At 53.5% G+C, this 25,604-nt stretch overlaps 1 protein-coding gene and 1 long non-coding RNA gene across 3 annotated transcripts; one reads left to right on the forward strand and one right to left on the reverse strand.

Moving 5' to 3' along the window:
• Positions 1-1,029: 1,029 nt before the first annotated feature.
• Positions 1,030-10,596, reverse strand: LOC106149752. The gene is made up of 4 exons (XR_001236113.1): positions 10,493-10,596; positions 8,938-9,005; positions 4,391-4,501; positions 1,030-4,088 (listed from the first exon to the last, which is right to left on the reverse strand). It is a non-coding gene; the product is annotated as an uncharacterized LOC106149752 (long non-coding RNA).
• Tinagl1 (tubulointerstitial nephritis antigen-like 1) lies at positions 4,427-16,187 on the forward strand. 2 transcript variants are annotated; one of them, XM_005395027.2, is made up of 13 exons: positions 4,427-4,513; positions 4,963-5,020; positions 5,529-5,846; positions 6,743-6,806; positions 10,603-10,695; positions 10,878-10,992; positions 12,013-12,136; positions 12,217-12,367; positions 12,476-12,665; positions 12,772-12,817; positions 13,050-13,173; positions 13,985-14,030; positions 14,131-16,187. In XM_005395027.2, exons 3-13 carry the CDS (start codon positions 5,537-5,539, stop codon positions 14,269-14,271), a joined length of 1,404 nt encoding a protein of 467 aa, XP_005395084.1. In that variant the 5' UTR covers positions 4,427-4,513; positions 4,963-5,020; positions 5,529-5,536; the 3' UTR covers positions 14,272-16,187. The 2 variants fall into 2 exon arrangements, with proteins under 2 accessions (XP_005395084.1, XP_005395085.1); XM_005395028.2 differs by having other exon boundaries at positions 13,050-13,120.
• The last annotated feature ends 9,417 nt before the right edge of the window (positions 16,188-25,604 follow it).

Consider the following 25,604-nt stretch of genomic DNA (forward strand, 5'->3'; position numbering starts at 1 on the left):
GTTCTTGAGTGATAATGCTAGGCCCAGTGCTCCCAGGCAGCATTCACTGGCAAAAGTGATGCTGATCCAACAACAGCAGAAATTAAGAGATAGGAGTCTTCTTGTGAAGTACAGAAAGAACTAGCAGTCTAGCCATGGACAGAGATGCAGAAATGGCAATTTACAAAGCAAACAGGCTTCAAGGAAATAGTACCCAGGGGCTCTTTGGGTTCAACTGGCTGCTGGCACCCTGGTGTAGAAATCTGACAGGGCAGGGAAAGAAAAAAAAAGGTGTTTCTCTTTTCTGCATTTCCCCACTTCCGGCTACAACTGATGACGTCAAGCACTCCTAAGTGAGAGCTGACTTTGTCCTTAGACCTCTGTGGCTGTTGCAGAGGCAGCGTGGCTGAGCTGGCAGGAGAGAGAGGTGAGGACAAGCTCCTGCTCTGTGCCCAATAGCTGTGTGACTTTGGGCAAGCCAGAGAGTCTTTCAGAGCCTCGACTTTCTCATCTGTAAGGTGGCGTTGATAGGATTAGCTGGGATAAGGGCTGTGTTTGGTGCCTGCCACGTGCAATGATATTGGGCTCATTATGAAACCAAGGTCAGCACTGCCGGATTCTCTACAGGGATTGGCAGTGATAATGTTTTTGCGTGCAAGCCTTGGTCCTGTATCCCTTCCTCTTTTCTTTCCAGCCTCACTTTGGTGTCCTGTCTTGGGTGATTACCCCTGCTGCTATGAGATACCAGCTCCATCTTCCTGTGGACTCTCAGCCCTCTTGCCACAACCTCTGTGGGGTACCTGTAGCTCATCTCTTTTTCCTTGGTGCTGGGGTTAAACCTAGAACCTCTCCTAGGCACTGTACCACTGAGCTACACTCCAACCCTTTCCCTCCTTCTGGAAACACCTTGTTCAGTTGACTTCTTTTTTTTTTTTTTTTTTTTTTAGGAGGGTGATGCTGGGCGTTGAACCCAGGGCCTTCACCCTGAGCTCCAGCTCCAACCCTTTTTACCTTTGAGACTGGGTCTCGCTAAGGCACTAAGTTGTCTAGGCTGGGCTTAAACTTTCAATCCTCCTACCTCAGCCTCTCAGAGTGCTGGGATTACAGGCATGTGGCAGTGAGCCTGGCCTTCAGTTGGCTTCTGTACCCTGAGCTCGCCTGGTTTTCTCCTATCTGCCGCTCCTGCTCTGTTTATTTCACCCCTCCTTTGTTTATTTCACCCCTCCTTCCTCTCTGCCAGACTTCTGCAGAAACGGGAGCTTGCTCTGTGGCCCAGGCCAGCCCTGACTCCCTGCAAGCAAGTGATCCTCCCGCTCTACCTCCAGAACAGGTAGAATTATAGGTGTGTGCCACTGAGCTCTGCTGGGGCAGAGGTTTGCAGTTGTCTTTACCTGCCAGGCTAGAAACCCAGCAGCCTTCTGTGATCTCTCCTCTCCCCGACCACATCCCATCCTGAAGCAGGTCGTGTCCATTCCCACCTCCACAATACACCCTAAACAGATCCTCTTTTGATGGCCACCACTATCAGCCAGGTCCAGACCTAAGCATCGCTGGCCTGGGCGATACCATGGCCTCTTGTTCTGCCTTTTTGAATCCACTTTTACTCTGCAGTCATCTGCTCTGGAGCTCAGCCAGAGGGAACTTTTGCCCATGTAAATCAGATTATTTCACTGTCACATTTAAATCTCCTCAGTGACAAAAGATAATTCCAGCTCCTTCTTGTAGCCTGAGGGGCCTGCCTGAGGCTTCCTCCTCCCTGGCGCCTGCTGCTCCTCCGCCCCCTCCCTCCTGGAGTTCAGGCCCTGTGGCCAAACAGGACTCCAGGTGTTTATGCTCTGTTCCTGCTTCCATAGCATTTCACATTTTAGAATGACTCTTGATCTCATTCTAGCTCACTTTTGTGTCTGTCTTCCTATGAGAAGGCAAATTTCACAATCATAGTAACCGGGTCTGTTTGGTTCAACCCTCAGCACTCTGTACCTGGCACAGAGTATGTCATGCAGCTAACGTCTAACAAATAGTTGTTGAATGAATGAAAAAAATCAAAGCATGCAGCATGGCATGGCATGGCACAACGTACCTCCACCTGGCCTGGGATCTTATCTCCCACATGCTCTGGCCTGCTCTGGCAGCACAGCGTTCTATCACTCAGCCTTGTGGGTGTTTTGTATAAAACAATCCAAGGGCCTGGAGGAGCCCAGCACATCACAGCGTGCCCCCAGACACTTTTTTTTTTTGTCTTTGTTCCCCCAGATGCTTCCATATCAGCAGGGTCTCAGACTCAGATTCAGTCCCAGGAGTCACCACTCTGAGCTCTGGGTTTGTGCAGCCAGCCACAGGGAGCCCCTGGAACTCCCACCTTGGCTACAGTGCTGTTTGGGACCCAGCACCTGAACCTCCAGTGCAGGACTGGGTCTTCAGGCACGGGTTCAGGGAGCACAACTGTCCTGCTCAGCTTCTGGAGAAGGCTCCATTCTGGGCACCCAGGGCAGCTGGAGGATTTCGGGGCGGGAACAGCTTTGGGTCTCTAGGAAGAGCGGAGGAGGCCTAGACTTTAGTTCGGTGTTCTTGGGTGGGTCACTGGCCTCACCTTCCCATAGAAAGAAGAGCATCCCAGAGAGTGTCTAGGGAGCCCCTGAGTACAGACGGAAATGGAGGCGCAGAGACAGGCAGTGCTGCCTAGGGTCCCGCATGAAGGGCACAGTCACCGTGGAGATTCGGGCCACCTGCCTCTGGAGGACTCCTGGGGAAGTCTTCCAGGAGACCCTGGCCTGCTGCTCTGTCCCGGGCCCTTGGACAAGGCCCCCTTCTGGAGAAGAGACAGAGAATGAGTCACCAGGAGGGAGGGGACCATGGAAAAGGAAAGTGGGATGTCCAGCACCCCCAGGGCCCTGCCCTTTTCCTCTGCTTCTTGGCCAAGGAGCCCAGTGAGTCACGCGATTCCGCTGAGCAGGCTCGGCGCCAAGCGCCTGGCTCTGCTGTCTCCCCTGCTCCGCGTTCCTGCCTCCTGTGTAGACAGACAGCCAAGGAGAGGCAGACAGACAAACCCCCAGACAGACACAGGCACATACCAGCACAGACACGCAGATACCTAGAAGAAGTAGACAGGTAGACACGCACAAGAACAGTCTTACAGCCACACACAGACACACAGGCAACACACGCAGGCGTGACTGACACAAAGACAACACCGCTACAGCCGCTCGGGCACAGAACACAGGTAGATGGCAGGCAGACAGGTAGCTGGCAGACAAGCAGACACAGAGCAGCACCGCAGGCACGATGTCCAGACATACACGTCCACAGGTGTGTAGCAGACAGGACAAACACACAGACCAATAGGCACTCGAGCAAAAACATACAGCTACTTGGACACGGGCACACATATGCAACACACACATGCACACACAGACTTACACGGGCAGCCCACGAGGTGATGTTGAACGAAAGTCGGCTCCCTGCCCCAGAACCCTAAAAGTCATCCGTAAAGCCAGCACCTGAACAGGCATCTCAAAGGCAGCCTCTGCCTCGACAGAACATGCCATTGATCAGCTCCTGGGGACTCACCTTGCAGTAAGATGAATGGAGGTCAGACAGGAGAGGGGACTTCCCGACCCGGAGGGTGCTGAGACTTATGGTGGGTGACTAAGGGTGACCATGGTGAAAGAAGTGGGTCAGTGGTGCGTAGGGAGCCTGTGTTCTGGTTGGCCTGCCTTGGACAAGTCTATTCTTTTGAGCCTCAGTTTCTCTTTTAGGTTTTGTCCTCTCAAGTCCCTGCAAGAGCCGATGGGCAGCCCCTGGGCATGTGAATGCCAGTGCTGGAGCCCCAGAGCATTACCCCTCCAGGCCTGCCACCAGGACAGGACACCCTTGGTGACTCAGCCCCATGCCCCCTAGCAGGGGGTAGCCCAGCCACAAGTGCCCGTTGTCCCAGTCTCTCCCGTCTGCCAGTGGCTGGCCAGCTGAGGGTGCCGGGGCGGGTGAGGGCGCAGGGAGGTCGGTGACAGGCGAGGGAGCCCCATTGCTTCCCGGTGGTGTGCAGACTTGGACCTGTCCAGGTATAGTCTCTTTCTTCCTCCTCCCGTCGAGTGCTCTGGCCCAGGCCCAACCTGTCGGAAGGGGGGCGTTGCACAACAGGGTAAAAGGTGACGGCAGGCAGGCCTGGCAGGACAGAAGCCTCATTGTTCAGGGCCCAGGCCAGCCTGGGCAAAGGAAGGGTTAGGCCTGAGGCAGGAAGAGGGGGCTCTGCAGGGGGCGCCAGCTGGCAGGGCTCTCGTCTTCAGGCCCTCGGAGGGGACAGGTGCCAAGTAGGATGTGCTTGTGTTTGACAGGGTGGTGGTGCCCGGCGAGGTGCCCGAACACAACCCAAGGGAGGTCACAGGGTGCAAAGCCACCCCCACACCACACCCACCTCCCAGGGATGAGTCTCCAGGGCACCTTCAGGTTCCTCACTCATCCTCCTCAGGATTCCAAGCATTCCCCGGAGCTGAGGTGGTTCAGGGCGGCCTCAAGCCTGGGCTCACTGTGAAGAGAGGTGAGCATGGCCATTTTTCTTACGGAGTGGCCATAGGTAGGCTCAGATATTTTTGCCCCTGGCACCCTCCAGATCATGTTGAAGACTCTGAGCTGAGGGCCCCCCTGTCTCTCCTCTAGGAGAGCTCCTAGCCCCGTGATAAAACCCATGGGGAAGTCCCTCCTGGTATCAGACCACGATCCTTTCTGCTTGAGTTGTAGTTCTGCCCCCTAACAGAATGCCTTCCACGGAGCAGAGCCCCAGGGAGGACAACCCGTGCTCATGGTCCTCAGACTTGGCCCCTCTGCTGCTTCAGCCAGCCCGGGACGGGGGTGTAGGGGCCACTCCAGGTGCAAACGGGCGGCCCCTCCCTTCTGCAGCCGGCGGCTGGGGCGGGCACGGCCCCGGCCGGCGGGGCGGTACAAAAGCGGTCCCGCCCCGTGCTCCTCACTTGACTTTGTGTCCGGCAGGCAGTCACAGAGCCAGGAGGCGGAGGGCAGCCTGGGCCCAGCCCACACCCCTCACCAGGTAGGGACGCTCCCGGCTCCCAGGGCAGAGGGTGTAGACAGCAGGGGAGGGCAGGGAGGAGGGGGCAGGCAGAGGTACCAAGACCGGTACCAGAGAGACGCACAGTGGAGAAGAGCAGAAGAGGAGACAGGACGACTAGGCAGGGAGTGGCTGGGGTGGGTTGTGGAGGCACAGATTCAAGACACAGGGCAGGGATGATGGCGGGGCAGAGGAACCTGGTACACGAGAGAAGACCCTGGTCTGAAGGATGGGTACTAAACAGGGGCCCCAAGAATGCCACAGCCCCCATTTCCTTGACAGTCCCTATTCAGGGCAGGGAGGGGCTCCATTTCTCGCCCAGTCTCCTTCCCCTAGAAGTCAGGGCACTCAGACAGCGGCTCCTGGACTGTGTCTTGCTGGGGACTCAGGAATCAAGGTTCCCCGTGCTGCTTGGGGAGATGTGTCTTGCTGCACCTGGGAGGCTCTGATGCCTGCCACCTCTGACCACTGACCTCCCTCTGGGGCCCAGGAGGCACCATGTGGCAGTGTCCACTGGGGCTGCTGCTGCTGTTTCTGCTGGCTGGCCAGGTAGCCCTGGGTGCCCGGCGAGGTCGCTGGCGCCGGGAGTTGGCACCAGGGCTGCACATGAGTGGCATCCGGGATGCGGGCGGCCAGTATTGCAAGAAGCAGACCCTGTGCTGCACGGGCCGCATTGATGACTGCTCCCTGCCCTACCTGGGCGCCACCTGCTACTGTGACTCCTTCTGCAACCGAAATGTCTCCGATTGCTGCCCTGACTACTGGGACACCTGCCTTGGCGTGCCACCCCCTTTCCCCCCAATCCAAGGTAGGTACCCAGATGGCCAGGAGGGCAGCTCAGCTTGTCAACCCCAGGCTCAGCAAGGTGCCTGAGCGAGGCTGATACACGGAGATTTCTCGGGGAGGCTTCGTAGACTCTGGGAAAGAGACCCTGCCCCTCTCCCTGTCCTCCAGGAAGGCCCCCTGTGGTCTAAGGACGCTCTCCTGCAAAACTGGAAGACAGCAGTTCCTTGCTTGGGTTCTAAGTTGGCCCAGAGGGAAGGCAGCCAGCCTCCCGCCCTTTCCCCCAGTCCGGCTCCATTCCGGATGTGCAAGGTGCTGGTCCCGCCTGCCAGCTCACCCTTGGACTGATAAGGCATGTGGTGGTTGGCTGGCACATCTTAGCCACTCTCCTGTCTCCGCTCAGGATATGGCACCCTGGGATGGGTCTTATCTGGGAGGTGGTTCTAACCACCTTCACTACAGCCTCCACCATGCACTTGCCCCTGTCCCACAGAAGAAGCACTGTAATCCTCCCACAGTTCTGTGGGGCTTTGGGCTAGGGGACTGCGTATTGAGTGGCTATCGCAAAGTGTTGTGCTATCTTAGAGTCCCTCACCTTGCCTGAGCCTCGGCTTCCCATGCCCCTTCCATGCCCCATGTCCAAGCGTCAACTCATTTAAGTGGCAAAAGATCCCAAGAATGCTGTGGCTGGCATCCAAGCTGGAGTCACTGAATAACTTGCCAGGTAGCAGTTGGTATGTGAGCCTGCAGGAGACGTCTTCATTTATAGCGTGGCTTTAGTTTCACTATGTGTTGAAGATGTGCGTGTGACTGGGGTGACTTAGGGAGGGGCTGGGGTCGATGGCTGCTGAGGACCTGACCATCCCAGCCCATCGTCTCCAGCCTGGTCCCCTCACTTCTTGCCCTCCTCCCTCTCACCAGGATGTATGCATGGGGATCGCATCTACCCAGTCTTCGGGACATACTGGGACAACTGTAACCGTTGGTGAGTGTCTGGGGCATGGAGGGGGTTTTCACGGTGGGTCTTCTGGATAACAAACTTGGCTCAAATCTTATCCCTGCCACTCATTTCCTAGAAGCAAGTCCTTTCCCCTCTGTGAGCCTCAGTTTCTTCATCCGTAATATGGGAATTTTCACACCGAGCACGCCCACTTACACAGGAGCATTCCGGCAACATTCCTAGGAGTGGTCAGCCATGGCTGCCTCGTGCAGGTGCCACCCCTGAGCTGGGAGCCCTTCCCCGCCTCTCCTGCCTCAGCCGGGGCTGCTGCCCCTCCCAACTGTTCTTGCTGTCACGGGAGAGTCCGAGAAGGGGACGCCAGGAAGGAAATCTCTGACTGCAGCATCCGCTGCCCTGGGCCAGACAAGGGTCAGGGATGGCTGAGTTGGCACCTGGCCATTCTGTAGCAGGGCCTTCCCTGGAATGCAGCCCCCCCTTCTCCACTGTTCCCCACCATTCCTGGCAGGAGGAAGAGGGGTCCATGGGTGCCTTCCACACTCAGTCTGAGGAGGGAGGTAGAGAAGGGGTGGGGGGCAAGCTGAAGGCCTTCCTGTAAATACTGGGGTCCCTATGACTTGGAGGAGGGGGCCCTGCATCCACTCTCCCCTCAGCCCCTGCCTGGGATGGAGAGGCCCCAGGGAGAAGGAAACTTTTTGGAATGTGTTGCCATAAGCTGTTTCCATTGCCTCACTGGGGTGAGGGGAGCCTGGGTCACAGTGAGCGCAGGGACTCGTGTGTGCTGGTCGGCCCGTGTCAGGGTGAGAGAATGTGCATGTGCACAGCGCGTGTGTTCGGCAGGGTGGGGCGTGCCTGCAGGGTTGTGCAAGTCCCGACAGGGTGGACACCGAGGGGTTAACGCTCTCCCACTCCTGTCCCAGGCCCCTTCTGGAATGCTGGAACTTGCTGCCACCGGTCCTGTCTAGACCTGCTCAGGCAGCCCTGGGGCACAGGAGGTGGGAACCAGAGAGCACTGACCAACCCCTGCCTGCCCCTCAGGACAGCTCCAGGGCTGTGTTCCCTGCACCCCACACCTGAGAGAAGGTGTAGGCGGGGTTTGTGCGCACTCTAGGGATGCTGCCGGAGGGCCGGGTGACCCCTGCTCAGTGTGTCCCAGGGGAAAGGAAGGACAAGGAGCCCGCAGACTCTCTGGCCCTCCCTGAGCCACCCGCTCACTTGGGGCTGCAGAGCCAGCCGTACTGGGGCTTGGCTCTCCTTGAGGCACCTTATAAGGCGACATTGGAGGCGGGCGCCTCAGGCTGGCCTGGAAGGAAGCAGTTTAGCATCTTGTAATAGCAGAGTTATGAGCTTGTAAAAGCATCGCAGAATGCATAGAATTCAAGCCTTCGGCCAACACCTAGTCATTAAAGTCCTACTGCATCTCAGCACTGTGCGGGCTCTGGAGGTACAGCCAGCACACAGCAGATGCAGTCCTTGTCCCACAGGGGCGTCTAGTTAAGAGCGAAGGACAGGAAAGTGACAGATGTACCATGACATGCTGTTATGGGGGAAGAGAAGACAATGTGGGTCCCAGTTTAGAGTGGGGAGGGGACCACAGGAAGAGGGAAAGGCTATCCTGAGGAAGGAACCCTTATGCTGACACGTAGGAGTGCGCAGAAGACAGGAGATGCCATGGCCCCAGTAAGGGCGCGGGAGGAGAGCAGGGAGACAGGACGGGACCGTTGCGGTGGGAGCTGAGAGTGTGGGGAAGCTAGCGGAGGCCTGGAGGAGGCGCGGCCGTGGATCCCAGGCTGCCAGTGTTCTGTCCTGAGTGTTGCGGGAGCCCCTTAGAGAGTGTGTGACCTGGCGGACATTGCTCTTTGATCTCTCGGGCTTTGGGGCAGGAGGGGATGGATTGTTGAGTGCAGTGGGGGGATGGGAGAGAGACCTGATCAGGAAGCCTTGTCCTTGCCCAGGTGAGAGGTGAAGGGGGACTGGAGAGAAAGCTGGCAGGGGAAGGGTACCATCCCCGGGGCCTGCTGATGGGGCACTTGTGGGGCACACCGCAGACCCGGTGGCAGCCAGATCTGAATAACTGGGTGCTGTGCCCTGAGCTGAGGGTGCGGGGAGGAGCATGCTGGAAGACCGAGTGACTATTTGAAGTCTGAGACTATTTTACCTGTCTGGAGGTCCCGGGAGGTCAGCTGATGTGAGTCTGAAGCTCAGGAGAAGGGGGGCCTGGGGTTCCTGTGAAGAGAACAATGTAGTGGAGAACAATTCTGAGCCCCCACCATGGGTCAGGCCCTGTACTAAGTACTTTGCCAGGCTACCATTTAATTCCTGGAAAGCGGTCCTATTATTAACCTCATTATTAACTAGGACACTGAGGGAGAGCATTTAAATAACTTTCCTAAGGTCACATGGCTGGGATTGGAACCCAGGATTTGAACTCCAGAATCCATGCTTTTAGCCACTTCACCATACTACCCTAGTCATCCAGCCATCAATCCATCCAGCCATCAATCCATCCATCCATCCATTCACTCATTCATTCAACAAATAGGTACTGGGTGGCTCCTATGGGCTAGGGCTTGTGAGATTTGAATGAACACTTGGAAGAAATGAAAGTGAGCCATAGGAATGTGGGAGGTAGAGCAGCTCAAAGACCCTGGGCCAAGGGTAGAGCTGGTAAGAACAGTCAGCTTCCTTGCAGCCTTGGAATCCAGGACTACAGCCCAGCATGGTGTAAGCCTGTAATCCTAGCATGCTGGGAGGCTGAGGCAGGAGGATCGCAAGTTCAAGCACTGGCCAACTTAGTGAGATCCTGTCTCAAAATAAAAAATAAAAAAGGACTGGGGAAAAAAGCTCAGTATGAAGGGCTTGGGCTCAATCTCCAGTACTGGGAAAAAACATCCAACACTAGGAGGAGGAGGAGGAGAAAGAAAAAAGAGGAAGACGAGGGGGTCAGCCCCAAAGGGGACAAGAGGACAAATCCTGAAGGGCTTGTCATCACCTCAGGACTTTGGCTCTTATTCTGTGATGTAAAACCAATGGAGAGTTTTGGGCAAAGGAATGACATGATATGGCTTAGGTTTAGCAGGATCACGCTGGCAGCTGTGTTAAAAATATACTGGGGGGACATAGGGTGACGCAGGGCAGATGCCTGAGCAATGAGGAGACTGAGCAGAACGCCAGGTGAGAAGTGATTGGCTGTGGTGGCTGCAGGAGAGAATGAGACATGGTTTGGATTCTGGCTGTGTTTTTAAGGTGGATCCAAATGGATGTGCCTATGGCTGGCTCTGCATGTGAGAGGAAGGCAAGGGTGACTCCCAGGTTTCTGGTCTGAGCCCCAGGAAGGATACAGTTGCCATTTTAATTAATTAATTAACTTTTGCCTTTTTGAGCCAGGGTCTCTATGCAGTTCTGCCTGGCTTAGAGCTCACTTTGCAGCCCAGGCTGGTCTCAAACTCACAAAGATCCTCCTGCCTCAGCTTCCCAAGTGCTGGAATTACAGATGTGCACCACCACACCCGGCTCATGAGCTGCCATTTTAGGAGAACCGGCAGTGAGGGAGATTTGGAATTGGGTCTGATCTGGTGTTCGATACCCCCTAGTGATGTTGAACAGCAGCATGAGTTCAGGCAGAGATCTAAGCAGAGGAGGGGAGGAGAACATCGTGAGATGGAAGCTGACGTTGAAAGCCACCAGGCTGAGGAATTGTCAAGATGCTGTACCTGTAGTTGCTGCTACAGAATCCTAGGCCCATTTGAACCTCTGAGGCTGTGTCCCTGCTGAGAGTTCCCAGGTTCCCACTCAGACTTTCATCTCCTCCTTTCCTTGCCAGCACCTGCCAGGAGAAAGGGCAGTGGGAGTGTGACCAGGAGCCATGCCTAGTGGACCCAGACATGATCACCGCCATCAACCAGGGTGACTATGGGTAAGATGCCCTGGCCGTACCCCTGCGGGCATGCGCACACACACACACACACCTATGTTCTGCCTGAGACGCACGTCATGCGAGGCAACACACTCAGATTTGATGTGTGTGTCTCCCAGCCGCACACATGTGGCCCCAGGATTCCTGGCAGGTCTGTGACTCCCCCATCCCTTCTTCTTCAGGTGGCAGGCTGGGAACCACAGCGCCTTCTGGGGCATGACACTGGATGAGGGCATTCGCTACCGCCTGGGCACCATCCGCCCCTCTTCCTCTGTCATGAACATGAATGAGATTTATGTAAGTCCATCCTTGCCCACCCTCCTGCCATTGCCTCATACTTAGGACTTTGAGATGCTGTCCCCTACTAAGCAATTATGTGTCCCTGGGCAGATCGTTCCCCTCTGGGCTTTTGTTTCCTCTTTATGATGAATAAGAAGGTTCACTAGACGTGCTGAGCTCAGATTCTGAGTTCTGTAGTAATCCCTCCTCCCTCCACAGCCTGGGAAAAATGCTGCTGGCCCCAGTGCAATTGGGTTAGGGCCCAAGGACCCAGGAGGTCACCTTCATATTTTAGGAAAAGAGGGACAGACACTCTTCCAGCTTTGGCCAGAGAGCAGTAATTCTCAGGACAAATGCCAACTCAGTGGAACCCCCAGGGAGGCCAGGGCTTCTCTCTTCCCCTCAAGGGGACCCAGTGGGGGCAGCAGGGATAGGAACCAGACCTGAACCGTCAAGGGGTGAAGAAGGACACTTCCTGCGGTAGCACTGGGCTGGGGTACATACCGGAGGGTCTGCCATCAGTGGCAGCCAGGAGAGAGACAGCGGCTGGCCTTCCCATGGAGGGACTTCAGCCCAAGGCCAGGGTGACCAGCCCTTGCCCTTGCCCTTACTCCCCTGGGCCTGTGGCTATTTTTTGCCTCCTGTTGTTTGTCTTGGCAGTGTGGCTGGTCACGGGACTTCACTGCTTTTTCCCTACCCTGGCCTTTGGGGCCCGGAGGCCACAATCATGGTGGGAAGGAGGGTGTGGTAGATGAGAAGGTGCAGAGGAAGGGGGACAGGGTTGAGAATGGAAAGCTGATGGCCCTGGCTGGAGCACATCCCTGTTGGCTTCAGGAACCATCCACCTCCTACCTGATACTTGGGAGGCGCTAAATGGTCTTGGTTTTTCCACTCACATCTAAGCTGGAGGTAGCTGGAACCCCACAGCAGCAAGTGGGCTGCAGAGTGCCCTGGACTCTCAGGGCCCCAGCAGTGCCTGGGCTCCTAAGGGGCAGGCCAGGCCTGGCAGGAGGCGTCAGGGTCAGCTTTGCCTTGCAGACGGTGCTGGCCCCAGGCGAAGTGCTGCCCACAGCCTTCGAGGCTTCTGAGAAGTGGCCCAACCTGATCCATGAGCCACTTGACCAGGGCAACTGTGCAGGCTCCTGGGCCTTCTCCACAGCAGGTGTGTCTGGGGCTGGGTGGGCACAAGATGGGAAGAAGGCAAAGCCCAGCCCCTGACAGCCCCTCGTTTTCCCTCACCAGCTGTGGCATCCGATCGCGTCTCAATCCACTCTATGGGACACATGACGCCTGTGCTGTCACCCCAGAACCTGCTGTCCTGTGACACTCACCACCAGCAGGGGTGCCGCGGAGGGCACCTTGACGGTGCCTGGTGGTTCCTGCGCCGTCGAGGGTACGCAGAAGGGGGCATGGGTGAGGAGTGGGGTAGGACGCCCTGTGGGCAGTACTTAGGCTGTGTGGCACCATATCACCATCCACGCGCCTTCTGCTGCCTTCCCAGGGTTGTGTCTGACCACTGCTATCCGTTCTCGGGCCATGAGCAGGCTGAGGCTGGCCCGGCACCCCCCTGCATGATGCACAGCCGGGCCATGGGCCGGGGTAAGCGCCAGGCCACTCAGCGCTGCCCCAATAGCCGCATTGATGCGAATGACATCTACCAGGTCACTCCTGCCTACCGTCTGGGGTCCGATGTAAGTTTGCATATGGACAAGGGGCAGAAGCAGAAGGTGGGGGCCCGGCCAAAGGCTGGAGCCCCCGCCCTCAACGGATGCTCTCCTGCCCATCCTCCACCCTCAGGAGAAGGAGATCATGAAGGAGCTGATGAAGAATGGTCCGGTCCAAGGTAAACGCCCCTTGTGCTGCACTTGGCTCCGAAAGCCTGTGCCTGTTTGAGCTGGGCACAGCGGCCCACACGGTCCGTACAGCATTAAGCAGCAAGTCCACTGGGGTTGGGAGTAAGGGGGCTCTGTCCCCTCCCTGCAGGCACCCCAGGAGAGTCGTGAAGGTGAGACTGGCACCCGGCCACAAGGCCACAGGCTTGGCTGAGTGCGCTCCACCTTGGTCTCTGCCCACAGCGCTCATGGAGGTGCATGAGGACTTCTTCCTGTACAAGGGCGGCATCTACAGCCACACACCCTTGAGCATGGTGAGGCCCGAGCAGTACCGGCGGCACGGGACCCACTCGGTCAAGATCACAGGGTGAGGGGCTTACGGGCAGAGGGGCTGGGCGCAGCAGGGCTGGCATGGGGACGCTGAAGCCTGCTCTGAATCTACTTTCTCTGCGAAGGCAGGACTGCTTCCTTCTCTCCAAAGGAAGGAACTAAGACTCTGAAAGAAGAAGGTGTGGCCCTGGATCACACCGTGCACAGGGAACCTTTGGGCTTCTGGGAACAGCCCTTCCTTACGCAAGGGGGCAAAATAACTCCAGAGAAACAGAGACCAGGATCCAAGAGTTGCTTAACCTCTTTCTGTCTTGGCACCTGTCCCAACTCTGGCAGACTCGCTGAGTGACCTGGGCAGGTAACTCCCAGCCTCAGATGCCCTTTCTGATACAGCAGGACATGTTAGGGTCATTGCTTTGTTAGTAGTTTGCTGACTATTGTTAGTAGCCAATGATAAGTCCAACCAATAAGATGTGATTTGCAGTGGGAATTTGGGGCCTCTCAGGCACCCACATTTTCTGCATCTTTTCCTTTTGGTCCCTAGCACCCACATACCCCGGCTCCCCGAGGGACAGAGGGCAGACAGGTGTGTGAGATCCCACAGAACTGGTCCCAGCATGTGGTCCTGGAGGACCAGCCCAGAGGTCCCTCCCCTCTTGCTTGCCCCTCCCTACACCCTTGGTGAGCTCAGGTACACAGATTTAGAGATGTGGGGACTGACGCAGGGCAGAGAGGCTTGCACTGGACTGAGGCATGGACCAGCCACTCCCAGGGTGCGCTCCTTTCCAAAAGCAACAGGCCCCTGATAACAGGTGTGATCAACCCCTTCCCCTCCCCTCTGTCCCCAGGTGGGGAGAGGAGACGCTGCCCGATGGAAGGACACTCAAATACTGGGTGAGTCCCTCCCCACCAGTGCTCCTTGAGGCCTCGTCCCTTTTCTGATTCCCTTCGCCCACTCCCGTTCCTCTCCTCATGGGCCTCTCCTCATTCGCAGACGGCAGCCAACTCGTGGGGCCCATCCTGGGGCGAGAGGGGCCACTTCCGCATCCTGCGCGGCGGCAACGAGTGTGACATCGAGAGTTTCGTGCTGGGGGTCTGGGGCCGTGTGGGCATGGAGGACATGGGTCATCGCTGAGGTCGCGGGCACTAGGCCAGGCCAAGCCAGGCCCGGCCGGTGGTCTCGGCAGAGAGCGGTGGTGGAAGAGCCCCCGGGTGGGGCGCCCAGGGGGCAGACAGAGCCTGGGGCGCAGGCGGCGCCGGCTCTAATCCCACGGATCCGCTGACGCAGCGCCGGGCCTGGGAGCCGGCCTGGGAGTAGGGCAGGCGAGGCTGGCGGAGCTCTCAGACTTCCCAGCGAGGATGCAGCAGGGTCTGCCCAGGGAGGAGGGGGCCTGCAGATCCCTGGCCCCCCAGCCAAAGACCACGGGATCCAGGCACCCCAAACCTCCAGGTCCACTCCCTCACCCCACTCCTGTATTCTTATTCTTCAAAGATATTTATTTTTCTTTTCACTGTCTAAAAATAAAACCAAAATATTGATAACTGCAGTATCTCGGACCCTCCCAGAGTGGAGGGCCAGGCCAGAACTGGGGTGGCATGTAGAAGGGACTGCCTGAGCCGTGGCTGGTTGGTAGGGCTGGTGGACTAGAACTCTTAGCCTCCTCCAGTCCTACTGGTCAGCTCGCAGGGCACTGACCCATTTGGGGACGGGGCAGCGATGGCATGGCCTTTGGCCTCCAGAGAAATGTGGGCCTTGGGAACCAACTTTCAGACGCTGACTCAGCTGCCCAAAGGGGGAGCCGCTCCACCAATCAGCAGAACTGGCGCCGGGCCCCAGCAGGGAAGGAGGGCACCACCCCACAGTACTGGGCCCCCTGTCTCTGCAGGGCGGCCTCTCCCAGCCACCCAGACAAGGGCTCTCACCTTCCCCTTCTCCTGGGCCAAGCTGCATGGCCTGGGAGTCCTCTTCCCACCCCACCTGCCAGCCCTCAGACCTCAGCCTGGACTTCTCGGCCCTCAGGGCCTGCCCAGTGCCCGGGCAGCTCCTCAAATGATCTGTGCATATGCAGACCACATGCAGGCATTTGTACATGCTTTGCCCCGTTCACATGCCACCCACCCAGTCCTATTTCAAAGCCAGCTCCAGCGCAATGGACCCAAGATCCTCCAAACAGCCCAGCACAGGTCGGACACCCACCTCTGCAGCTCGTCTGGTGCTGTCCTCTTACCCAGTATCTTGCTTATCAGAGTATCTACCTACCTCCCCACCGTGCTGGAAGTTCCCCGAGGGCAGGCCCCGGCCTGGTTCCTCAGTGGTCCCTGACACCCCGGGGTTATCTTGCTATGTGGTTGTGTTCCTGTTTGTGAAATGACTGAGTGACTCCAGCCCATTCTTTCCCCTCCGTTCCCCACACAGATTTAGCAGCCGGTTCCTCCAGGCATGATAGGTAGGTAGTCGGCCAGAAAAGAGCTGGAGCTGCAGAACTAGCAGCAGGGCCCCAGGACAGGATTCTAAGAAAGGCCATGGTTTAGATTTCCTGAGTTTGCAGCCCCCAAGCTTCCTGAAAGGAAGCCCCTTTGCAAATTCCCTGTCCTGCCCGGTCTTACATTTTTTAATCCCACACAGTCACACCCCGAGGCTTCGGCCCCAAGTTGGACTATAGTGACCTGTCTACACTAATTAGGCCTCATTTACATATATTGGCATTGTGGTTCTTTGACTCCCCTAATGGACTTTGGCCACCATACTTGTTCAGACTAACACCATATAAGTTCAAAAGACTCCCCTTGTGACCGGGAGGGAGGAGATGCAGGCTGATGGGGAAGAAGTTACCACTCCCTGCTACCCGCTCCAAGTCTGGAAAAACAAAAGAAAAACCAACCCTGGACCTCCCTGCAGTTTCACCCTCCTTGAGGGCAAACTTTCACTGCTAACAGTTGCCACCTCTGCTCTGCCTGCTTGCAGCTCTCCAAGTGTCTTGACCTTCCTTTTATAAAAGTTAGCCCTGTCTACAGTGTACATCTGTCCCCAATAAACACACTTGCTAGAAATCTTCGCTTTCTCCGGAGTCCTGTTTGTGGACCTCCCTGCAAATCTCAGGTTGTATCCGGGAGCCGAGATCACCGCAAGACACAGAGCAGCACCCAGCCCGGTCTAACCCCGACTTTTTGGTGACAGGCAGGTGTCACCTGGTGTCCTTTCCTTTCCAGGAAGGGGAAGCAACTACTGGACTCCATCTGGCCCAACCCCCAGCTGGCAACAAAGGCAGGGGTGGCCGTGTCGCTGCAACACCCACAACCTAGGTCACCCATCACCTGGCGCTGGCCGGGACTCGTCCTCCTCCAGGGGCCCTGGCAGCCCCTCTGGCCGCGTCCCTCTGGCCTGCGGGCATCACCTGAAAGGAATGCCGGGTGGCCCGATAAGCCGCCCCTTTGTCTGGTTTCCTGTTTGCCAGGACGTCCCGAGCCGGCTCCCCCGACCCGCCCACCGGTCCCCAAGGAGTCAGGGCCGGCCGGTGGCCTTGGGACGGTGCCGGGCTGTGAGCCCCAGGACAGCGCGGGGGCGGCACCCGCAGGACGTGCTCCCTGGAAAAACCCAGCTCAGGGGCCGCGCGGCCGGGCGAGGCTGGAATTTTCTACCAGGATCTTCGGCGGAAACAGCAGAGGGGCGGGGAAAGGAGGGAAACAGGGGGGCGGCGGGTCTAGAGGCTGCAGCTCTGCTCAGCTCTGCTCCGCCCTGCACACCCTACCCGGAGCCTTGTAGGCCCGGCCCCTGCGCAGCCTGTTCCTTTCTAGGAGCGTGGAGGCTGGGGAAGCCTCAGCAGGTGCGGCGTGTCCTCCCCAGTCGGCCCTCCTCTGCGGTCTGGTGATGGGTGTGTCCTTAGAGACCCGGCCTTAAGCGCCGGGCCACATTACTGCGGGCAGTCTGCCTTAGGGACACCTGGCACCCCAGCCCCCTCTTGTGTGTCTCGTGCTAGTGCCTTGCGTTTTCTGTGCCAAATGCACGGATTTTAAGACAAACCTGGGTTTGAATCCTGGTCTGTGCGCTCCGCATCAGTTCTGTGTAGTATTGGATTGATCTGTCCATCCTTAATGGGTTGAGGAAAGGATTAAATGATAAAGCATGCTAACATTTACCTCAGTGCTTGGAATTTAAGGGCTCAATAGTTAATAACAGGTATGATCATCTTAAGGGATTGAGTTTGATCATGCAATAGAAGTTTTTCATAAGCAGTGAAGCTTTTATTGAGTGCTTGACCACAAATTTCTGACAACACATTAATGTGAATACTTTACATCAATTACCTCGCTTAAGCCTTTTTTAAAACCCTGGAATTTCTTTATTTTGCACACAAGGGAACAAAAGCTTAGAGAAAGTCATAATAAGTGGGTGAGACCGTATTCTAACCCAGGGCATCTAAATCCTCATGATCATCAGCTGTACTAAAGGTAGTAGTAGCTGTACTACTAGTAGTCCAGTGCTCCTCCCCAGGCCTTTACCTGCCTAGCAAACTCGTATGCATCCTTTAAAACCCAACTTAGTTGTTTTGCCTCTGGAAAACCTTTCTTGGCATCCATCTTCTGGACCCCAGTGACCCTGGAACACACAGCTGGCACAGGGAGGGCCTGCTGACAGCTTCTCCTACAAAAGACAGAGACTTTTTATTTTCTCAGCTCCATCCTTTCCTCGCTACCAAATAATCCACTCGGGCATTCATTCTGGTCTCCCGTGGGGCTCTGCAGGGTCCCAGGTCACCTGACTCTAATCTTCCAGGGGCTGCTAAGTTATATCAGGAGTACTGATGTCTGATATCTTCCTGACATCTTACCAGCCCCTATTTCCCTGGTGTCCATGAAGAGAAACGAGTTCACGTCTACACAGCCTGCAGTGCTTCACACACAGTGGCTCACTGGATCCTACCTGTACCCTGGGAAGAAGGGCATCTCGGGGAACACAGTGTCAGTCATCAAGGAGACTCCTAGAATCTGAGAGAGGAGACCTTCTGAGTTGAGGAGGGCTAGCAGTCCACACACAGCTGGAGCTGGGACCCGGCGCTGCTAGGACACATTCTATTAGCCTCTGTCTCCCTCTCTCCCACTCTGTCTCTGTCTCTCCTGCCTTTCTCTCTACATTTTTCTGCCATGAAGAAGGATTATTCTGCCTGAGACTCCAGACTGCAGCTGTTTTCTGGAAGTCTTCTGAGGAGCCTGGCTCTGGTCAGGTGTCAAGCTGTGGGCCATCACCTGTGAGGGCAGGATCATGGGTGCCAAGACAGCTCTTCCTGAGTCAGTGTTGGGAGAAGATCCCCAAGATGGAGAAGGGAAAAGAGAAATGCCAGACAGATGACAGAAACACTGTCCATTGCTGTTATCTCACCTGATAGGTGAGGAGATGGTCCTTACTTCAGATAGGTGGGAGAGCTCAGGAGAGCTCACACTGCCTTCTGCTGAGCGTTCAGATCAATCCAGACAGGCTGACCAGTGAGGGTCCTTCCCCAGCGTCCTGGGCCGTTTCCTGGGATTCTCTAGAATCCTACCCAGCTGGTAGAAGCGCCAAGGCAGTCCCTTCCCAAAGGGTAGTAAGGACAAGTCCAAGCAGCCTGTGGAGGGTGAGTGAGCCCCTGCTTCCTGCTCGGTGGTGCCTGGATGAGGCCTTAACAAAGAGTGGTGGTTTGTCTGTCAGAGTTAGGTGTTAGGGAGGCATGCAGGGGGACCCACACTTCAGGCAAGGTCTATCTGTCTCCTCTTTACAGGGAGGAAACAGGCTGGGGGCGGACAAGGAGAAGCTGAACGACTTGCCCAAGGACACATGATGAGGAAGTGGTGGGTGTTAGTACAACATCTTTTTGTTCTTGTCCACAGGTGCTGGCTCACAATGTCCTCCCCAAAGCACATCATGCTCCAAGACAGGCATAGAAGCCAGAAGATCTGTGAGGAGGGTCATAGAAACCCTAATTTTTCCCTGCCTCTCTATGGCCAGGTGGAAAGAAATTCTCTCACCTTTCCTTGGCTGATAGTAGGTCATTCCAGAGAGTCTTCCCCCAAACCCTGGGGGGAGGAATGCTGCCCAGAGAGGCTGACAAGAGTCTGAATAGTCAGACCTTGCTGGGTTCCCCACCCCATCTCCCTGCACTAGATAAGTAGTGACATCTCCATGACACCCAAAGGACAGGGGTCTGCGGAGCATCCGTCTGCAGAGCTGCCCTCTGCACAGCAGGCCGAGGGTGGCGCCCCTTCCCACACAACTCTCCCTTGCCTCTCTCCAGGTGGGGCCTTTGTAGTATCTTTCATAGTAAACTAGTAAAAATGTTGCTCTGCGTTCTGTGAGTCACTCAACAAATTAATTGAACGCAAGAAAGACAGGAGCCTCGGGAACCCTAATTTATAGCCGGTTTCCCAGAAGCACAAGTAAAGAAAGCTGGGTTTGCAACTGGCCTTGGCGGTAGGCAGGAGGGGGCCAGTGGTCTTGGGAGCTGAGCTCTCAACTTGTGAGACCTTCTGGTGTCAAGCTGAGAGCAAGGCCTAGTTGAATTAAATTGAGGACACCCTGCTGATGGCTCTGCTGCAGAATGGCCTGCTTGCTGGTGGGGAAAAAGCCGCACACCTTTTGAAGTCACAGGCATCTTCTTTGTTGATGCTCCGTTGCTAGGTTGTGAATGTATAACAGGGGAAACTGAGTCTGAGTCCGAGTTTGTTTTTCCTACCGTGAGGAACCTCATTTGTCAGGCTCTGAGCTACTCAGAGCTGCATCAGGGTGCACTGCAGCTGCCCCTCAGCCTGTACCCAGGCAGGCATCTCTGTCTCCTCCTCCGTGTAAGGATGGCCAAGACCTGAAGGTTGGGGCCCACAGGTACTTTTGGGAGGAGGGGTGATGGGTACACATCACTCCAGTGGCCTTGACCCAGGGCTGCCAGCAGGGGTCAGGGTCTGCCGAGAAGGAGTGGATCACTGCTCGTCCTGGAAAGTCAAGTTCAAAAGCCTCTCCTGTGAGACACTTCTGACTCTGCTGGACGGTCCTCATCCACCCATGGCACGCTAAGTCCGCCTCCTCTGCTACAGCCCAGCACATGGCTGTCCACTCCCTTCCTGATACAGACATCTGGGGAGCAGGGCTGGGCCGCATCTCTGTGCTCTTAGGATGGGTAGGGACAGCAATGCCCTTGGCTGGGAGGACGGAGTTGAGAGAGTTTGGTGCAGAGATGGCCAGGAGGAGCAGCAACCCGGGCAGCAGTGCCTCCTGGTGGCAGAGTCTGAGCTGAGCACCTACTGTCTCTTTTGCATACTTTCCCTGAGTAAACCCTGATTGCTCCCAGAGGGCTGGACACTGACATGGGGAAAGGCAGGAGCAGGCAGACCCGGGACAGATCTTAGCCTGTCCCACTCTTCAGGTCAGCTCGCTGCTGAGGCCCCCGCCCTGCACCTCTCACCCAGATATTGTGTCTCAGCCTGGCCAGGAGAAGGTCCAGAGTTTGGCTTTGAGGCACCCCCCCCCATACTGACACTGTCCTCCTCTCATGCCCCCATTCGAGGTCCCCACCTCCCCCTAACCACACACAGCTTGTAGAAAGCCTCTCCCTCAAAGCCAGACACACTCAGATTCAAGTTCCAGCTCCACTCTGCCTCAATTTCCCCATCTGTAAAATGGAAACAGTGATTTCTGTTATCTCTACATGGGAGTGGTCTAGATTGACAGACTCCCTAAGAATGAGGAAATGGGGGAGACAGTCGGCCCACTGGGAGTTAGAGTGAATAAACTGATACAAAGAATGAGAGCAGAATGTGCAAAGTCTCCTTAAAGACCAGACTTACTCTAGAGCTGCAGAAGCTGACGGGCACCATGGCAAAAGCACTGGTCACCTAAGGTAGCAAAGTATCTGCAGGCAAAGAGGAATCCCTGGGGTCCCCACGTGCTAGTGGCCAAGCTGTGACTTTGGTTGAGATTGGCACGGGGAGGTGCTGCAGATGGACTTGAGTCCCCCCTCCGGGACTCTCTTTGCCTGGCACCATATTACACTGACTGAGTCCCAAATGCCTTTGGAACCAGCAGATGCGTGAGTAGGCCAGGGGTGTCAGGGAACAGGGGAGAGTGGGATCTATGGCCGTATGTACCGCAGAGCTGACCCCAAGGCATTTGGAGTCAGTGACTTGCAAACGTGCCAGCTTCCATCGCTCAGGGTCTCAACAGGAAACAGATGGTGAACTGTAATTAGGAGAATTGGGACAGAGTTTATTTTCAAAAGCATTCATGACAAAGCAGCGGGTAGAGGGTCACAAGAGAGTACAGGACTCTAGGGCCAGCAGCAGCAGGGCTGTCACAGCACACAGGGCCAAGGGGAGGGTGAGGTGGCCAGGATCCTGAAGGAGAGTCATTTATTTATTTATTTATTTTAAAGTATTTTTTTGGTTATGGTTTTGGTTTTTTTCCAGTACCAGGAATCAAACTCTTGACCTCGCGCTTGCCAGGCAGGAGCTGTTCCGCTGAGCTAAATCCCCAGACCCAGGAGAGTCATTTAAAGCTGGGTGACCTGCCTTGAAGGAGCTGCGGAATACATATTTCACCCTTACTCTCTTCCCTCCCTCTCGCCTCCTGCTGGGCTCCCAGTTACCAAATCCCACAGTGCAGGAGACTGGGGCTGTGGACTTTTTAAATGAGTAAGAAATAAATTTGTATCTTAATTAAACCTTTGGTTTTGTTAGGGTCTCTGGTAACAGCTCCCTAACCCATAACCTAAACAATATATTCATCGAGGGAAGCACCTGCCAAATAGCTATAAAAATCATAAATTTATATGTATCTGATAGCACTTTATTGGTGAAATATATAAAACAAATCTGGAAGAAATGCAAGGAGAAAATTAAAAAAATCTATAAACAAAGTGGGATTTATGTGTGTCTGTGTGGTACTAGGGACCGAATGACAAGCCTTCACGCTAAGCTATATCCTCAGCCTTATTTATTATTTGAGATAGGATCTTACTGAGTCACTCAGTTACCCAGGATGGGTTCAAACTTATAATTCTCCTGCCTCAGCTTCCCAAATATCTGGGACTAGAGGTATATAAACCACCACTGGTAGAAATTTTTAAGTAACTTTTCTTATAACCAATGAATCAAATAGCAAAACATTAGTAAAGATATAGAAATTTGAACAACATAATTAAGGAGCTTGATCCATTAGATAAATATAACCCTTGCAACCCTCTTTCCAATGGAATTAGTTACAAGCTTGTTTTTAAAGAATACAGTACTGCATACTTAGCAATAAAGGAAGTCTAAAATTTTCCAAATAATCAATACTGAGTGTAGCTCAGTGGTAGAGCACTTGCTGAGCAGATGTAAGGCCCCAGTTTCAATTCCCAGCACGGGGAGAAGAAAAAAAGAATATCATTCCATCACATTTTATAATCCCAATATAATAAAATTAGAAACCAACAATAAGAAGTTAGCAAAGGAAATCCAGTATGTTTGGTAACTTAAAAACTCATTTATAAATAATTCATGGTGAAAGAAGTTATAAGGGAAATTACAAGTTATTTTAAGTAGAATAACAATAAGCCAAAGTGGAACTTGCCGGAAAAAAAATTATAGCCTTAACTGAGCTTATTAAAAACAGGAAAAATTGGCAACAAATGAATTAAACATCCAACAGAAGACACTAGGAAGAGATAATCAGAAAATCCAAAGAGAGTAAAGGAAGGAAATAATAAAGATAAAATAGAAAGTGTTACATATGGAAAACAACAAAAAGTTGAGTTGATTCTTCTAAAAACCTTAATAAAACAAAAAGATCCCTAGCACAAAATACACAATATTGGGAACAAAGGAAGATATGACTGGAGATGCAACCCAAGGTTATAAAAAAATCACTAGAAAACACCATGGAGACCTCCGGCTCTGGCATGATATTGACTAAGATAATAAGAAAAACCCAGGAAAGAAACTTAGAAGGAAGAAGTGGCTTGTGTGAAGAAGTGGAGAGAAAAAAAAGTATTAGACATGGAAAATTCAAACAAGCACAGACTTTATAAGGAAGAATGTTTAAAGGCTGATTTAAGAATAAAACAAAGTAAGATTGAAATCAAGCCGGAAGACAACAAAATGAGAGGCAGGAAGCTATGATCAAAGTCCGAAGGCATCCTTCAGTCACTTCAGAGGGAGATATTGATTAACTTCAGACTTTTAACTGAAGTATGCAGGTTAAAAATTTAATGGTGACTAATGAAAGAACAAGAATAGAACATATTCCAAACCAGTAGAGGGGAAATTAGGGAATGATGGAAATCTAGTCAATCCTCCACCAGGCAGGAAATGACAAATAAAGAAGCAAAGGAAAAGTTGGTGGAGTTGCTGATTTCTGACACGGTTCTGGAAAACCCCAGCCCATGCCCTTGTGTGATGGGCTAGCTGGACTTCGTGACTTGTTTCTGTCCCATAGAACATGGCAGAAGTGACGGGATGTCACGTCCACCCCAAAAGGGTTCCATACATGGCTGCATGCTCTGCTTTCCCCAGTTTGAAACTGTTACCATCATTTCTTCGCCCACTTAGTGTGGAGGCTGGATCCCAAGCCCTCTCACGCGCTAGGCAACTGCTCCGCCCTTGGGCTACATCCTCAACCTCTCTTAACACTATTGTACTGAGGGGCCCTGTGAATTATGTAGCCAGTCCTGATCCAAGGTCATTAATGGGGTTAAATATTAATAAATTAAATAAAGTACAGGAAGCACAAGCAAATTAGAGTTTCAAGCAAGCAATGAATAATTTTTTAGAGAAGTGCATCCCATACAAATACGGAAGTATTTGCTAAAATTTAAATTTAACTAGGTGTCCTGTATTGGTATTGCTAAAATCTGGTGTCTCTATCAGAAAAGACCTGTGACTGTGACTTCTGTTTTGATAGCTTTCTCTTTCTCTCTCTCTTTCTGTCATCATTCTGAGGATGCTACATGGTGATCAGCCCTAGCGAAAGGCCCGTAAGGGAGAAACTGGAGCCTTCTGCCTGCACCACTAAGTGAAATTGTGAGCAGAACCTCAGCAGGTCTTTCAGACGGCTGCAGCCCTGGTGACAGCATGATTGCAACCTCCAACAGTCTGAGCCAGCATCTGGGGGGTGTAGCTTCCAGATTTCCAGCCCTAAGACGCTATGAGATAATAAATGTTGCTTTGAGCTGTTTGGTTTTGGGGTAATTTGTTACCCAGTAATAGCTACCTATTTGTAATACACATGGTAAATGGGAAACATAAAATAAGATAGTAGAAATAAATTTTGAAATGCTGATGTCACAGAAAATGTAAACAGACCCATTTCATCGGTTGACAGATCATTAGGATGAATGAAAACACACCATTCAGCTGTTCACAAGACACTTAACCTGAGAAAAAGAATGGGCATACTGGAAGCAAAGATAGGAAAAAGATCCCCCGGATCTGACAATACTGTCATTGCTTGACCTATGGTGAGCCCTCAACCTTTTGCTCCCAGTAGGCAGATCCTGGTTTTTTCCAGGCAGCAGACAGAAATCTGTTGATACCAGCAGGGGTATCTCAACCCCAGGCCCGATTTATTACTCATAATGTAAAAGTACCACCCCCCAGAGGATGGAGATGATTTGGGTTAAGTCAATCTTATTTTCTCTTGGTCAGGGAAAAGATGTTCATGACACCCAGTTCTGGAAAATGAGTTGTAAGGGGAAATCCGGGCAGAGTTGCCTCCCTTTTCCTTCCCCATCTTGGTTCGTGGACACAATACGTGATAGTAGAGCAGGCTTTGCAGTCCTGACATGACAGATGTGAGCAGGAAGACCCATAAGTGAGTGCTGATGAACAGGGAAAACAATAGTCAACAGACAAACATCCGTAGGATAGTAGAGGGCCTAGGGGTGTAGATCAGTAGCAGAGTGCTTACTTAGCACTTGTGAGGTCCTGGGCTCCAGCTCCAGCACAGCAACAGTAATAGAAAAAGAAAAAAAAGATTAAACTACCGCAAGAGGACCAGTTGGGCCTTGGCTTGCAGGGCACCCAGCAACGCAAAGGACCACGGGAAGACGTCTCTCAGTACCTGCCTCTCATAGTTTTAATGATTAGTTGAAAAACCTCTTAGACTTTCTATATGATCTGCACATGATCTGCAGCTATAGGATGACCAGTTTGCTTTTCCCTTCCCAATAGTTTATTTGCTTATTTTAATTTTTATTATTTCAAGAGCTAGTACATCCAGTCCAGCTTTGAATAGAAAATCATGACAATGAACATTGGTTTTGGTTTCAAGGGGATGTTTTTAAATTTTTACCATTAAATAGTATGTTTGCTGTAGACTTTAGAAAGAGAAACTTTATCGTTAAAAAGTTTCTCTGTTCCTAGTTTGCTGAGGAATTTTATTATACTTGGTTAGTTTTTTTATTTTTATTTTTATTTTTTATTTTTGTTTTTCTCCGGTACCGGGAACTGAACTCATGACCTTGTGCTTGC

The sequence above is a fragment of the Chinchilla lanigera genome, unplaced genomic scaffold (assembly GCF_000276665.1).
Source record: "Chinchilla lanigera isolate Chin_1 unplaced genomic scaffold, ChiLan1.0 scaffold00051, whole genome shotgun sequence".
NCBI classification, from domain to species: domain Eukaryota; kingdom Metazoa; phylum Chordata; class Mammalia; order Rodentia; family Chinchillidae; genus Chinchilla; species Chinchilla lanigera.